Source organism: Rutilus rutilus, assembly GCF_951802725.1.
Source record: "Rutilus rutilus genome assembly, chromosome: 1".
NCBI classification, from domain to species: domain Eukaryota; kingdom Metazoa; phylum Chordata; class Actinopteri; order Cypriniformes; family Leuciscidae; genus Rutilus; species Rutilus rutilus.
The window spans coordinates 7,272,248-7,288,938 of record NC_140209.1 but is presented as its reverse complement, the minus strand read 5'-3'; the positions used below and the strand labels follow the sequence as shown (position 1 = coordinate 7,288,938).

Sequence of the window (16,691 nt, the reverse complement as noted above, 5' to 3'; positions counted from 1 at the left end):
TTCAAAACATAGACTGTAAATATGGACGTAGTGTCCGTGACGTCACCCTTAGGGGTTCAAAACTCATTCACTTGTTGGAGGGAGCCCGGTCTACAGGGTGTCACGTGATTTTCGTGCATCTAACCTGGACATTGCCATTGCCAACATCAGACCGAAAATATGGCAAAATCATTTACTATGGTGATAAGCAGAGCCGGCTCTCCCTATAAGCGAACTAAGCGGCTGCTTAGGGCCCCGCCACCTCTAGGGGGCCCCCTAACTATAGATGGTACGCGCCGGCGTTGCCGCGGTTTAACAGTCAACCAACCGTGTAATGTTAAAATCGTTGTTGCTTGGACTTCGAAATTTGAAAATGAAACGAATCTATCCATCGGGAGCAGAAAAAAGGAAAAAGAAGAAGGATGACGACGAGAAGAGACAAGTGCAAGGTAAGTTCATTTTTAATAACGTAATTTAAGTTAAGGCGTGGTAACGTTATGCCAGGCGACTCAGGCCTAATATTAATGGACACGCCCTTAACATAACTGTTAGTTATTATTACTTTATCTTTACTTATTTAATTTGCAAGTGTATTGTGCAAAAGGGCATGGTCATTTTATATTTATGTTGTTATTATAGTTTTACATTGTTCCATTCAAGAGTTGAGTTTGCCGAGTGGGCGGGGTTTGAATCGGAAGTCTCGCGAGTTCTGTGAGAATGACGCGAGATCTCACACACGCGGCAATAGAAAGAAAGAAGAGATGTGGGTGCGCGACGAGTTGTTATTTTGAGCAAACGAGACGAGTTAAGGTGCATCAGAAAGCCATAAAGTTATAGATCGATAATATAGCTGGTGAGCAGTTTGGTATTTCATATGTGATGGGCAGCTGATGTTGTGTGATCGCTCCTGAGGTTGTTGGATTTCTGTGGTGAATACTCGCGTGTGCGTCATTGCAGACTGTAAGTGATTATCTTATATTTGTTTTGTCTAATAATCATTGTTTGATATTCTGTTTAATGCATCAATAAGATCTTTATTCAGTTATAAAAGAACAGCTGCTATATTATACATGTATCACAAGTTTGTGATGTCTCTCACGTTCAATCACGTGAAGTGATAATGACGCAGCATTTTTATTGTAAGAGTTGTAACAGAAACTAATTGAGTTTGTTTGTTTTATTATAGAACCACACACACACGTTCATCTACATTTGTCCAGCTGACCAAATCACACAAACCCATCACACAAACACACACTGAACATCACAGCACACGAAGCTACAGGCCCTTTTGAGCATCATCATATTAACCCTATCAGGACCAGACGGCATCGCATCTGAGGACCGACGTTTCTGCACCCTTCTTCCTTTAAGTGGACTTCCTCTGGAATACTTGGGACTTCTTGAAACTGAGTACACTTACTTATTTCCACCACTTAGTTGCCCTCTCTTAATATAATTGTATCTTTGAATATAACCACATTGTTTTTATTGTTTGTTTATTTTACGTAGGCCTACGCTGTTTATTGTGATATTTACATTTGGTTGACATTGTGAGAAAATGAATATCAATCAATCAATACAGTGAGTGAATTTGATCTTTGTCTCTGGCTTCTTCAGTCTTCTCCTAGTTACTGGACATTAATTGTGTATTAATACTCTAAGGTGATTTAGAACCGTAATAGCAATCAGTGCATTCTACAGCCTTCAATACAGTTTATGGTCCTTCGAGCCGGATCTATAACCACCTTAGCGATGATGTCCAGAACTAGTGAGGAAACTATAGAGCCAGAGGTTGTACGTCCTCGTAGAGAAACAAGACGACCAACACATTTGCGTGACTATGAGGTTAGTTATCCTCAGAAACAGCTAGCATTTGCAGATGAGCAGTCTGATATGCTTAGTTTTATGCGTGAAATGAGGGAGGAAAACAGGCGAATGAGGCAGGACATGCAACGCATATCTGATATGATTGTTAACTCTCCTGTGTTAGCTTCCCAGGTTTCATTATCTGAGCAACGGCTTACGAATGAAGGAGCTGTAGTGTCATCTACACCAAAGTCTACTAGTATGCAGGAGTCATTTCAGGGTGATGGAAACTCTGGCCAGACAGAACATACTCCTTTGGTGCCACATAGAGATGAATCCCTCCTTACAGTTCGCAGTTGTGAGCGAGATCTCATTGAGGAGCTTACAGACAGTCTAAAGAGAACAGGCAGGCTTAGTGATAGTCCGTCTAATTCAGGTATGTCGACCCCTTCGTATAATGATCCACATAGTAGTAAGAATGACTTGCCACGGTATGATCATCATTATGATGCTAATGTTCCACGGCACCCACCTCGTTTGTTTGATACCCGTCAGCAATGTGCAGATGACCCACCAATGTTGCGGTCCAGTATGCGGTCTCATGATGTTTCTTATCAACCAGCTACGGACCCTTATCATTGCCGCTTAAGTGACAGAGAGCGTCTGTATAACGATGCCCCTATGGATCGTCTTGATCATTCTCCAATCGATTGGAGGCAAGAGTACAGTCGTGATAATGGCCGGTTACGTACAGATTACCGTTCTCGCCATTCTCTTGGACAATCTGAGATTCATCGTCCGGTGCATCCACCCCCAATGCAATATCGAGGGCCAACTCCTACAATCCCTCATTTCGTTCGGGATGATCCTCGAGAATTTACTCGTCTTAAGCTTGCATTAAACAACGTTCTTCCTGAAGACGCTTCTGAGTCTTTTAAGTTTCAAATACTTATGGACCACCTTAAGCTGGAAGATGCTTTACTTGTCGCCGACTCGTATAGTCACAGTCGCACTCCATTCAGTGACACTATGAGAGCGCTCACTGATATGTATGGGCAGCCACATCAATTGGCACTGCAAAGGATCACTAATTTGATGGATGGGCCCAATATCAGGAGCGGGGATGTGAAGTCTTTCAAGGCATTTGCCCTTCGTGTCCGAGCACTGGTTGGAATGTTAAATCAGTTAGGTAGCACAGGTTGGACTGAACTGAAATGTGGCTCTCATGTTTCTCGTCTCTTAGCCAAGTTGCCATACGACCTAAGAGCTAACTTCAAGAGATTCATTAACCCCATTCAGACACCTATTCCAACGCTGATTGATTTCGCAGACTGGCTGGAATATGAGGTTCGTGTGCAGGTAGAAGGAACACAGTATGGGTCCTATTCTGATCAAGTGAAACACAGCGTTCACAAAGACAAGCGAACTGGCTTTGTGCCCCGTAAGCTGACTACTGTTCTACATGGAAGAGAGCAGAAAGTAGGATTGGTAGAGCTCCCGAAGACTGAATACATGGACTCAGAAAGACCACAGGAGAAGCCGAAAAAGTATTGTCCGTTCTGTGACACAATTCAGCACTACATGAATCAGTGCTCCAACTTCAAACTCTTAACTAAGGAGCAGATTGAGAGTTGGATTAGAACGGGACGTAGATGTTGGCGTTGTGGACGAGGGCATTCTTCATCTAAATGCACGTTAAAGGCGAAGTGCAAGCGGTGTGAACGGAGGCATCTTGATGTTCTTCATGAAGTCAATGCCAACGCCGATGGGATGAGTAAAGGTAATAACCCGACAACGGAGAAAAGCACAGTAAGCCCTGCTTCTCAGACCCTGTACTTGGATCGGCCTACGAGTGGCAAGCAAGTGCTACTGAAGTTAAGTCGAGTAATCATTCGGAATGGTGATAAGTCATTAGAAACCTATGCTGTGCTAGACGACGGATCTGAGCGTACTATCTTGTTGAATGAAGCTGCTCGACGTCTAGACCTTCAAGGTGAAATTGAGGATTTGGCTCTGCGCACAGTGAGACAGGATGTCCATACCATTCATGGTAGATCTGTATCTTTCTCCATAGCACATAGTTTCACACCCTGACAAATCCTACCCGGTCAAGGGTGCTTTTACCGCAAAAGAGCTAGCCCTGGTTCAACATACTTACCCCATCTCTGACTTGCAAAGAAGATATCGTCATCTCTGTGACTTACCTTTGCATGACATCCACGAAGCACAGCCCTTGGTACTGATCGGCTCGGATTACCCTCATTTGATAACCCCCGTGGAGCCAGTGAGATTGGGTCCTCCTGGAGGTCCAGCGGCGGTTCATACGATGCTTGGCTGGACATTGCAAGGTCCCTCAAGTCTTATTAAGCCTCACTTGCAGCCTCAAGAATGTTTATTCATTTCTTGTGTTTCTCCTGAAGCTGAGCTATTCCGTCAAGTTGAAAAACTTTGGCAGCTGGATACCCTTCCTTATCAATCTGAGAAAGTAGCCAGTCGATCACGACAAGATGCAGAAGCTATCCGCCTCCTAGAAGAGAAAACCATCAGGATCGATGTAAATGGTGTCAAAAGGTACGCCACTCCTCTACTCTGGAAAGAGTCACCTCCACCTCTGAATGCACCCAAAGAGGCAGTCATGGCCCTGTTACGCAGCACAGAGCGGAAACTAGCTAGAGAGCCTAGTATGGCTGCGTCTTACGAATCAGAGATTCAAAAACTGTTGCAAGCGGGTTATGTCACCCCATTGACATCTGCAGAATGTGATCCGAGTTCCAAGGCGTGGTACATACCACATCATATGGTTCATCACAATGCGAAGAACCGTATTGTCTTCAATTGTTCTTTTGAGTATCAGGGTCAGTCTCTCAATGACCATCTTTTCCCCGGTCCGACTTTAAGTGCCACAGCTTGTTGGGCGTTCTCCTCCGCTTTCGAGAACATTCTGTGGCCATCTGCAGTGACGTGAAGGGTATGTTCCATCAGATCCGTCTCCTTGATGAAGATAAACCCTTCCTCCGTTTTTTGTGGCGTCATGGGAAAACATCTGAACCAGCCATCGTGTATCAGTGGCAAGTTCTGCCGTTTGGCACTGCATGTAGCCCTTGTTGTGCTACCTACGCACTTCAGTCCCATGCAAAGGTGGATCTCAAAGTTACTGATGAAGTACGTCAAACGGTGGAGCGTAGCTTCTATGTTGACAATTGTCTCAAGAGTGTCTCTACTGAAGATCAAGCTTTACAGCTGGTAAACCGATTGCAGTGTCATCTTATGGACGGTGGATTCGAATTGAGGCAATGGGCCAGTAACATCCCCAAGGTTATTCACCACCTTCCTGCTGAGTTGAAGTCGAAGAGTGGTGAGATTCAGCTCAGTCAAGAAATGGCCAACCCGCAGGAGAATGCCCTTGGATTGATATGGCAATGTAGACCAGACACATTGGTATACAAACCTTACCAGAGGGAGGATGGTGAAATTACGATGCGGCGCATCTATCGCACTTTAGCCAAGCTGTACGACCCCCTTGGATATCTCATTCCATATACCACAAGAGCCAAGATTGTCGTGCAGTTGTTGTGGGAGAAGAAACGAGAATGGGATGATCCTAATCTACCATCCGGCCTACTAGACGTTTGGCATCAGTGGGAGAGCGAGCTTCCACAATTGTCTCAGATCCACCTGCCAAGATGCTACAGTTCCAGTCTTCAGTATCCTGTCAAGAGCCGCAGTGTTCATGTGTTTTGTGATGCGTCTGAAAAGGCGTACGGCTCTGTAGCCTACTTGTGTTCTGAAGATGATCAGGGCAATACGCAGGTTGCCTTCATGGCGGCAAGGTCACGAGTCGCTCCGAGGAAACAGATCTCCATTGCTCGTTTAGAGCTTTGCGCTGCATTGACAGGAGCGCAGCTAGGAGACGTCCTGAAGAAAGAGTTAACTCTAGATATCTCCAGATTCGTCTATTGGTCTGACTCGACTACAGTTCTTGCTTGGCTGCAGTCTGATTCGTGCAGATACCGAGTGTTTGTAGGAGTCCGAGTCACAGAAATTCAAGAGTTGTCTGACCCTGGAGCTTGGCGTTATGTTGATTCTGCAGCCAATCCTGCGGATGATATTACGCGAGGGTTGTCATTGGCTCAGCTAGCTGAAGAAACACGATGGAAACAAGGACCAGCTTTCTTGATGCAGTCTAGCAGCTGTTGGCCTAAGGCACCAGAAAGAAAGGCCCCCGAAGAAGTTCAGGAACTTAAGAAATCTGTGTTTTGCGGTTCGTTGACTGAACATAAGTTGCAAGTTGAACCTGATCCCAGTCAATTTAATAGCTGTACTGAGTTACTAGAGGCTACAGCGCGAGTTCTTCATGGGGCGGCTGGCAACACAGATTTACTGAGTGCAGATGCATTTCAGAAGGCAGAATTGTCTATACTTAGACAATGTCAGATTCAAGACTTTCCTGACGAATTTGCTTTACTTAAGGGAGGGAAAGACATTTCTGTGCATAGCCGACTTCTTAAGCTTGCTCCTGAGTATGACAAAGAGCTAGACTTGATTAGAGTAGGAGGAAGACTTCGTAGGTGTCATGGATTGAGTGATGCAGTTCTACACCCTATCGTTCTGTCACAGAATCATCCCGTGGTGAAGCTTCTAATCAAGCATTACGATGAACAATTGCACCACCCGGGAGCCGGCAGGGTGTATGCCGAACTGCGGCGTAAGTTTTGGATTTTGCGAGGAAGAGAGGCGATTCGAAGACACCAGCACCACTGTCTTGAGTGTAACAAGTGGAGAGGCAAGCCAATGATTCCTAGAATGTCAGACTTACCCCCATCAAGTCTGCGATTGTGTAAACCTCCTTTTTACTCCACCGGAGTAGATTGTTTTGGACCACTGATGGTGAAGGTGGGCCGCCGCACTGAGAAAAGGTGGGGTATCGTATACAAGTGCCTCACTACTCGAGCCGTACATCTTGACCTATTGGATCACATGGATGGGGATTCATTCCTGCTGTCACTCAGGCGTTTCATTGCCCGAAGAGGGAAACCCTATGAGCTTCTCTCGGATCAGGGAACAAATTTCCGAGGTGGATGTAAAGAGCTGGAGGACACCTTCTCTCAGATTCAGCCCAGTATCAGAGACCAGTTGGCCAAAGAACAAATCAGATTCCGGTTCAATCCACCAAGTGCACCTCATTTCGGCGGCTCGTGGGAGAGAGAAGTGAGGTCTGTTAAAACAGCCTTGAGAACCACCTTAGGCGCACAGACAGTTACCGAGGAGGTATTAAGAACCATTCTGATCGAGGTTGAGAGCATCCTTAATTCTAGACCCTTGGGTTATGTCTCTAGCGACATCGCAGATCCAGACCCAGTGACGCCAAATTCCTTGCTGATGGGGCGGCCTGACTCCTCCTTGCCTCAAGTTGTCTATTCAGACCCAGAATTACTCAGTAGGAAAAGATGGAGACATAGTCAGGTTCTGAGTGATCATTTTTGGAAGCATTTTATTCATGACTTTTTACCCACATTACAGTCAAGACAGAAATGGCACAGAGAGAAAGAGAATATTGCAGTTGGTACTGTAGTACTCATTGTTGACGAGCAGATTCCAAGAGCGCTCTGGAGAGTTGGTACTGTCTCTTCTGTCATTCCTAGTTCAGATGGGAGAGTCAGAACAGCTGTGGTCAAAGTGAAAGATCAAACGTACACAAGACCAGTAGCTAAGTTGATTGAATTGCCAATATTACCCCCAGACTCAGAGAGTTCCTCATAGACCCTACTAATGGCAAATTTGCATACCAAATTTGGGGGCGGCTGTGCAAAAGGGCATGGTCATTTTATATTTATGTTGTTATTATAGTTTTACATTGTTCCATTCAAGAGTTGAGTTTGCCGAGTGGGCGGGGTTTGAATCGGAAGTCTCGCGAGTTCTGTGAGAATGACGCGAGATCTCACACACGCGGCAATAGAAAGAAAGAAGAGATGTGGGTGCGCGACGAGTTGTTATTTTGAGCAAACGAGACGAGTTAAGGTGCATCAGAAAGCCATAAAGTTATAGATCGATAATATAGCTGGTGAGCAGTTTGGTATTTCATATGTGATGGGCAGCTGATGTTGTGTGATCGCTCCTGAGGTTGTTGGATTTCTGTGGTGAATACTCGCGTGTGCGTCATTGCAGACTGTAAGTGATTATCTTATATTTGTTTTGTCTAATAATCATTGTTTGATATTCTGTTTAATGCATCAATAAGATCTTTATTCAGTTATAAAAGAACAGCTGCTATATTATACATGTATCACAAGTTTGTGATGTCTCTCACGTTCAATCACGTGAAGTGATAATGACGCAGCATTTTTATTGTAAGAGTTGTAACAGAAACTAATTGAGTTTGTTTGTTTTATTATAGAACCACACACACACGTTCATCTACATTTGTCCAGCTGACCAAATCACACAAACCCATCACACAAACACACACTGAACATCACAGCACACGAAGCTACAGGCCCTTTTGAGCATCATCATATTAACCCTATCAGGACCAGACGGCATCGCATCTGAGGACCGACGTTTCTGCACCCTTCTTCCTTTAAGTGGACTTCCTCTGGAATACTTGGGACTTCTTGAAACTGAGTACACTTACTTATTTCCACCACTTAGTTGCCCTCTCTTAATATAATTGTATCTTTGAATATAACCACATTGTTTTTATTGTTTGTTTATTTTACGTAGGCCTACGCTGTTTATTGTGATATTTACATTTGGTTGACATTGTGAGAAAATGAATATCAATCAATCAATACAGTGAGTGAATTTGATCTTTGTCTCTGGCTTCTTCAGTCTTCTCCTAGTTACTGGACATTAATTGTGTATTAATACTCTAAGGTGATTTAGAACCGTAATAGCAATCAGTGCATTCTACAGCCTTCAATACATGTATGTTTAGTCATTAATATAGTAACTTATGAAAAAAGTCGGTAGTAGGAACTCGGTGCAGCTGACGTTAGCTAGCTGGCCGTCAATTATGCTGAATAAACACGAATGAACACTGTTGAAAGATACAGTAACGTTACAACTTACCGAAATGTATATTCCTCATCATCATACATAATATCGACCAATCAGTCAAACAAAGGGCTCAATAAAACAGCTGGAGAACAATTATGTCACATAACATTTACCTCAGGAAAGCAATTTGATGACCATAATAACGTTATATATATGGGCTATAGCACTTTAGTTGGCTAGAAAAAAAGAGCTATAGAGAGTATTTTTCTAAATATGTGTACTATATTTATTATATTTTTACTTCTATCATTAAATAAAGTTGTAATAAAAAAAAGTATTATTTATTTGAGTTATTTTTAACTTTAAATAATACTGCCAGCTGATAGGGCTCTCTGTGTTTAGGCTACAGCATTTGGTGAGTAGTTTTTTTCTTGAGAAAAATTAATGGCTATCTTGTGTAGCCTACCTAATATTTATCCAAATGAGTCAATATTAAATCAAATCACAATAATTGAATTGAATAAATATTAATAAATATTAATCTATACTAATATAAAATATTTTATATATTGTTAAGCTAAATCGCCCAGACCATTAAAACCTAAAGAAAACACTGTGTTCTCTCTGAAACATTATTGAATGATGATCAATACAAGACACCTAAAAGCAAAATGGATTTGTGATAAATTTTGGTAAAGAATGTAGTACTGTATGTAATCATAAAAGGTGAAAAATGTCTCACTCCATGCTGTGAAGGTTTAAAATATGAACAGTATTTAAGAGTTAATCAACCAATAATTAAATAATATCATTTAACCTTGGATTTCTTTTCATTTACTCTTAACATTATTTTCTGCTCACACTAATTGTAAAAAAAACAAAATTTCACTTTCTCAGGAGGAGCCATTCTGAAATATTTTGGTGGTCGTGGAGAAACATCTCAGGAGGCTGACACCAGAGATGACACAAGTAAATATTTCCTACTGCCATTCTTTTGAATAGTTTTGTGTGCAACTTCAACATAGCTAATTTTCCTCTTGCCAATAAAAAATTTAGTTTTATTATCACAATTTACTATGTTTTCTTATTGTACTTTAATATTAATTTAGGATCAATGTGTTTTATCTACTCTGCATACTGTATTTATGATTATATTATAATCTCAACAGCTGGAGGAGGTGACTCTACTGCTGCTTCAGTAGAGCACAGCGAGCGGCATACCACAATGGATGGTAAGTTAGCTATATATTGTTAATGCTAAATTATTAATATTTATTTGTTTACAACAAATTGACCTTATGTATGATGTTGATATAATGATTAATACTAACACACTTAAGAAGAAAGAAAACAACTAGGCCTAAACACAATGATGTTGATGTTTTTATTTCATGTCAGGCCCATCATTATCATGCCACACTAAAGGTGATACAACATCTTCATCCCGACCGGTGTTTATCCCTGCTGGTTCCAGTGATACAGTTGGTAAGTTTAGTTTGTTCCCACAATATGTTTCTACCTCTGTTATTAACTCAAATGTTTTGTACACGAGTAGCTAAAAATTTCCCATCTAATCTTCCCACAGTTCCAACTGCAACTGCTGATCTAAGCCAACCGACCTCTTCGGTTACTTGGATCCCTGCTCCACCACCAACTGATCCTGCTCAGTGGCCATCAAAACTGTCTGACCAAGTAAGGGATGACTTAGTTTACAGAGGTCCTGTGAATGTAGACAGAGACTTTGAATTCCCCAAGTCCCATTTCCACAGAAGCTTTCACTACCATCATATGTTTCGAAACCTTGCAAATGGTGAGAAAGTTAAACGTGACTGGTTAACATACTCAAAGCAGAGTGATGCAGTCTACTGCTTTTGCTGCAAGTTGTTTTCGAGAAAGTCATCAAAGCTTGCCACAGAGGGTCAGAATGACTGGGTCAATATCAGTGCAATATTAAAGTCCCATGAAACCAGCCCAGATCATGTTAAACATTTGTTAGCATGGAAGGATTTAGAGTGTCGACTTAAAGCAGGAAAAACAATTGACCACACTGCGATAGCTCTCTTGCAAGCAGAGCAGAATCGATGGAGAGAGGTACTCAAACGTTTGATCAGCATCATTCAATCACTGGCTGAAAGAAACCTTGCTCTCAGAGGATCAGCAGACACCATCAACAGTCCAAACAACGGCAATTTTCTGAAAGAGGTAGAACTTCTTGCAAAGTATGATCCAGTTTTAAATGACCACGTCAGACGCATCAGCTCTGGTGAAAATCACACTACCTACTTGGGGAAAATTATCCAAAATGAACTTATTGCTTGTATTAGTGGGAAAATACTTAGCACTATGGTGGCAGAAATAAAGCAGTCGAAGTATTTTGCCATAATTTTAGACTGCACTCCAGACATCAGTCACCAGGAACAAATGTCGGTTGTTGTCAGAATTGTCACCACGTCAACACCCCCAGAGATTAAAGAGCACTTTCTGGGTTTCCTACCTGCTCCAGAGTCCACTGGCCTTGGCCTGTCTTCATTGATTTTGAACAAGCTGGAGGAGCTGGGCATCCGTTTTCAAGATTGCAGGGGTCAGTCATACGATAATGGCTCCAACATGAAGGGGAAAAATAAAGGAGTGCAGGCCAGGCTGCTTGAAAGAAATGCTCGTGCTCTATATGTTCCATGTGGAACACACACACTTAATCTAATGGTTGCAGATTCAGCAAAGCAGTCAGTAGATGCCATCAGCTTCTTTGGCATAGTCCAGAAGCTTTACAACTTGTTCTCTGCTGCTCCTCAGAGGTGGGCCATTCTTAAGAAGCATGTCCAGATCACGCTGAAGTCATGGAGTGAGACAAGATGGGAGAGTAGAGTCAACAGCATTCAGCCTTTACGGTACCAAACTGACAAAGTCAGAGAGGCCTTGACTGAAGTCAGAGACCAAACAAATGATGCTGCTACAAGAATTGAGGCCCAGTCTTTGGCAGAAGAAATAGGATCATTCAGATTTCAAATCTGTTCAGTGGCCTGGTTTGATATCCTATCCAAAATCAACATCACCAGTAAACTCCTGCAATCTGCCAACATGCAGCTTGATGTTGCTGTCAATCTTATTGACAAAACAAAAGAATCTCTGTTGAACTACAGAGACACCGGTTTCTCTGATGTCCTGTCAAAGGCAAGAGAATCATGCGAGAACATGAATGTTGAGGCAGTGCTGGCACAGAAGAGGATTCGAAGCTCAAAAAGGCAGTTTAGCTATGAGGCAGCAGATGAGACTGTGAATGATGCAGTAAAGAGAATGGAGGTAACATTCTTTAATGTTGTTGTTGACACTGCCATCCAGTCACTGGAAGATCGCTTCAAGTCATTAAAGAATGTAAGAGATAAATTCAGTGTTTTGGTCAGTTTCACTGACATGGATGACGAGGCACTCAGAGAGCACTGTGAGCTACTTGGCAACACACTGACTGACGGGGAGGAGACTGACCTTGACTGGCAAGAACTGACTGCAGAAATCCAGAGTCTTCCAATTCCAAACTTACCAGAGGCAATGACAGCATTTGAACTTCTCAATTTTCTCCACCAAAAAGGACTGACTGGGCTTTATCCAAACCTTTGGGTTGCATTGAGAATAGCCTGCACACTACCAGTGACAGTAGCCTCTGCAGAAAGGAGTTTCTCAAAGCTGAAGCTTATAAAAACTTACCTAAGGTCCTCCATAGCACAAGAACGCCTCAGTGGTCTGTCAATCATCAGTGTCAACCATCAGGTTGGAAGCAAGATGTCCTATGATGACATTATAGAGGACTTTGCATCTCAAAAAGCAAGAAGACACACATTCTGAGAGAAAGTCATTAGAAGGAACGGAATAAAAAGGAGATGGGGTGAAGTGAAAGTTTGTGGGGGTTTTTTTAGGGTTTTAGACTTATTTTCTTCCTTTTTTTCTTATTTATATTATTTGCTTATTTATTTGATTAATTTATGTATCATTCATTGCATTTTAAATGCTGTTAATTGTTTTGTTGTTTACTGTTTTGGGATTTGAATGTGTACTGAATGTGTAAAAAGGGTATTAGAGTTTGGTTGCACTTTATTTTAAGGTGTCCGTGTAACAGTGTAATTATACATTTAAGTACCGGGTAATACTAAGTTAGGGTAGGATTAGGGTGTGGTTTAGGGGTATGCATAATTTACTGTTGTAACGTGTAACGTGTAACAATGACACTGTAAAATGTTTTTGTTTTTTTTTCTGTAAAATGTAAAAAGTTTTCCCTAGAGTTTTTATTAGATTTATGTATATATTTTATAACTAAACATTTTATATACACATTTGGCTAATGATTGTTCGCTGAAGTTATGTTTTTGTAGTTGGAATATATAAAAAATAAATACCAACTCAAACTAGAATCTTTTGTAGAATTTTTAATCTCTTTGATACGTCAATATAGAAGAATATGTTTAAATCACTTTAGAAGGAAGCAAAGAAATTACTGGTCCAACTTCTCCCTCTTTTTAAAGTGTGGAAAAGGGAAAAGAAGTTCAAAGATCGAGACTCTAGCAACACCTGTAGTATAAGCAACAACTTTATTGAAGATGTTTTAATACTAAATGTTTTAAGCTGCCTAGTGGACAAAAACAGTTAGTGCTCTTTTAAAATTTAGCATTCAGACAGTAATAAAGTAGATGTAGAAATTTGGCAAATCTGTAATCTACTTTTACTGTTTCAGTGAGTGTACTTTAATAAGCAGTTAAATAATTGTGGGCAATCATGTTAAAGAGGTACAGATGAAATGTGTAAGGGTTAGATTGTATACAGTTGCTGGTTTGCGGTGGCAATACTCCATTATTCACTGCAAGGCAGGGCCCCAAAATTATCCTGCTTAGGGCCCCCAGATTTACAGAGCCGGTCCTGGTGATAAGCATATGGTGATTTTTCCCTGTAAAGGCAATTCTACAAAAAAAATCTAAATACATTATAAGTGCTAGAAATGTATTGCTAAAACATGTTACAAAGACTGAGAACTGTGAAGTACTAAATTGTGGAGTTAGACCGTTTAACAGTTTTTCACCCTTGCTGTGAGCCGGATTTTTTGGGCGGGGCTAAAACGGGGGCTCGATGACGCACTGCGACCCCCTGAGCTTGATTGGGCCCCTACTTGATGACGCACGGAGTCACTAAGCGAGTCGCGAGTTACTATCAGACAGCCTACAGTTTGCTAGCTACGATGCCCACGGCTCTGGCTATGCCTTCGTCATGTAAATGCGTATTCCCTGGATGCAATCACTTAGAAAACAGATCGGTGTCCTTATTTAAATTTCCGAAAAATGATCATATCAAGAAGAGGTGGATTTATCTTGTGAAGAGCTAACGTTACCTTGATGGAGAGCTGATGATCACCACCACACCCGCCTCTGTAGAGATCAGGATAGTTTACTTTCGTTGGAGACAACTGGAATTCACTGATAATCCGCTGTTACTGGTGAATGGGGCCGAACCGACTATCTCCCGCTGTCCGCTTCGGCCTTCATCCTCCCGTCGCGCCGACATGCACGAGCTGTGCGCGAGTCATATTTCCCGCGAGTGGGCGTGGTTTCAGCGCAGCCAGCGGACACGCCCCCAGCGTTTGAGAGCTGAGACTACTGCTCATTTTTTCGAGATTTTGATAGCTTATTTTATTTACTTGGCGGCTTTTTTAATCATTGAAATTGGGCTGGGTGGCTAATAACACATTTTTCGGTGGTATGACAAACTCAGAACACATACTTAATTTTGACTTTACAGGGACTTTAAGTATTTAAGTATTTGAAATACTCTAAATACACTCCCTCAAAATATTTTGTTACAAACTACATTTAATTTTTTCCACACCTGCAAAATACAAATTACAAAATACACTAAAATAATTAAATACGTATTTAAAATACATTTAATTGAAATACTGCCCATGTCTGGTCTTAATCAATCTGTTATGTAACTTTATGGTAGGAAATACATCAGACACGATGGAGTGAACATTGTTTAGACATGAACGTGATTAATATCTCAGCTGCATTGGTGTGTCATCAATTTGATACTGTCATTTAGTGGTTTAGAGTAAATATTCAGTCTGAAAATGAAAATGTTTTTCTTTTGTAAAGAACATGAGATTTGAGTGTCACTGTTGTTGTGTTGGGTTCTTAAGATAATAATAAGGACGTAGCTGGATGGATTCACATAGTATACTTTATTATTCACTGGCAAACTACCTCTCTGCAACCCTGTGATTGCCCTATACTGCCGCCTAGTGCCCTGGCAGTGTAACAATATTATAGATCACACCACAACTGTGTCAGTTGTAAATACCACACATATCTAGTGTTAATAGAAATGCTTGAAGTCACTTATGTTTACAGCCAGTCATTACTGTGAAAAAGTGATACATACACTGATAATGTAATGTACTGAGTGCTTGTTATACATGCATGCCTTTTATTATATTCATTCAGAGTAAATACTACAACAAGGAAGCCATCACGGCAATGCTCATTTTATTTCTTCTTTAAACGAAGTGTTTATACTTCTTTTCAGGGGTATTACATTTACACCTTTCGAGAGCAGAATGCCATTTGCCTGAAAGACCCACCCTCCTTTGTGTGCCAGTTATCTCTAAACTCTTAAAAACCTTATCACCTTTTGGTTTACTTCTTTGGGAATGAGACCTTTGTACCAGTCGTACCAGACATTTCAAGTGATACCAAACATGTATGATAATTATTCACATTAAACCATATAGATTCTTGGGTGAATTTCTCGTGAAAGGGAGAAAGTGGGGGAAGTGGAAAAGACATGTAGATTAGGATGATTCTGAGGTGAGACTTGCGTCCTGTGATGGATTTTAATTAATCAACTCTAATTAATCAACTAACTTTTGTTTTTCTTGGAGGAACAACATTCATATGATTTTAATGTTTCCAAACTCTTTGGGGAAAACTTGTGACTTTGAGTGTATGTGTGTATTAATACAGAAAGGCGAACTTAAACTAGACAGTCTGATTAGAATCTTGTGATTAACAAATTAAGTCATCATTAAAACCTTGTGATAAGTAATCACAAGATCAGAGTTTGCTTTACCTAGTAACAGAGGGGGTTGCATATGAAGAACCAATCAAATAGTGGGGAAATTATGTAATGCAGCCTGACATTTATGTCATACCTCTATACTATAAAAACTGTTGTATCTGTGTTTTACGGTGGGATTCTCAATGGAATTTGTCTGAGATCCTCCGGCCTTGCTTCTTGGGAGAGATTCCCTGAGAACTGCTCGGGAAGATCTCCTGGCCGTGATTAAAGCATTTAAAGGACAATTGAAGGTCTGTTTGTCGATTCATTCCTGTGCAGGAAGCTAGTTTAGGAAGTAAGTTAGTTTAAGGGAAAACAAGTTAGACCAGGTGATCTATAGAGTGGGGACGTCAGGGACAAGACCCAATAAATAGAAAGAACCAGATAGTTAGATTTAGGGAAAAATCTACCACAGTCTCGAATGATGGTGCTGGTCTTAACATGTTACTGTCCTTTTCTCGAGGCAAAGTATTTTTTGATTAAATGCAATACGTTTGAATATGTATTCTCTCGTTATTTCATCTGACTACATAAATGAAAAGGTTTTAATGAGATCTTTGCATCATTAATTATGAACGAATGTTTGACTATACAGTTTAACTCTTCAATGAAAATAATGTCAAAGTCAGTTAGAATAATCAAATGTAACAATTTATTATGTCAGGTAAATGTATCATGCCAATTTCATAATCAATTCAAAGATAATCGATACAAAACATCAAATGCTCTGGAATAGAGAGAAAAGATGCAACCCAACATTAAGAAATACGTGAGGCTGAGAGGTCTCACTCTCTCTTACTCTCCCTCTCAGC

At 41.1% G+C, this 16,691-nt stretch overlaps 2 protein-coding genes and 1 long non-coding RNA gene across 3 annotated transcripts; all 3 read left to right on the top strand.

Annotated features, from left to right (window-relative positions):
* Window positions 1-584: 584 nt before the first annotated feature.
* On the top strand, window positions 585-1,577 carry LOC311306750. Its single transcript, XR_014630219.1, has 2 exons — window positions 585-939; window positions 1,166-1,577. It is a non-coding gene; the product is annotated as an uncharacterized lncRNA (long non-coding RNA).
* A 4,690-nt stretch (window positions 1,578-6,267) lies between these two features.
* Window positions 6,268-8,594, top strand: LOC311306742 (uncharacterized protein). Its single transcript, XM_084435294.1, has 2 exons — window positions 6,268-7,956; window positions 8,183-8,594. The coding sequence occupies exon 1, from the start codon at window positions 6,580-6,582 to the stop codon at window positions 7,546-7,548; it is 969 nt and encodes a 322-aa protein (XP_084291420.1). The 5' UTR covers window positions 6,268-6,579; the 3' UTR covers window positions 7,549-7,956; window positions 8,183-8,594.
* A 685-nt stretch (window positions 8,595-9,279) lies between these two features.
* LOC311306735 (zinc finger MYM-type protein 1-like) lies at window positions 9,280-16,220 on the top strand. The gene is made up of 4 exons (XM_084435285.1): window positions 9,280-9,753; window positions 9,954-10,016; window positions 10,183-10,269; window positions 10,370-16,220. The coding sequence occupies exons 2-4, from the start codon at window positions 10,010-10,012 to the stop codon at window positions 12,622-12,624; spliced, it is 2,349 nt and encodes a 782-aa protein (XP_084291411.1). The 5' UTR covers window positions 9,280-9,753; window positions 9,954-10,009; the 3' UTR covers window positions 12,625-16,220.
* Window positions 16,221-16,691: the final 471 nt, after the last annotated feature.

Bases quoted from the DNA above. Each gene is read 5' to 3' on its own strand.
- LOC311306735 (XM_084435285.1), top strand. The intron at 10,270-10,369 runs GTAAGTTTAGTT...ATCTTCCCACAG, and splicing joins TGGTTCCAGTGATACAGTTG to TTCCAACTGCAACTGCTGAT.
- LOC311306742 (XM_084435294.1), top strand. From the start codon at position 6,580: ATGATTCCTAGAATGTCAGACTTACCCCCATCAAGTCTGCGATTGTGT.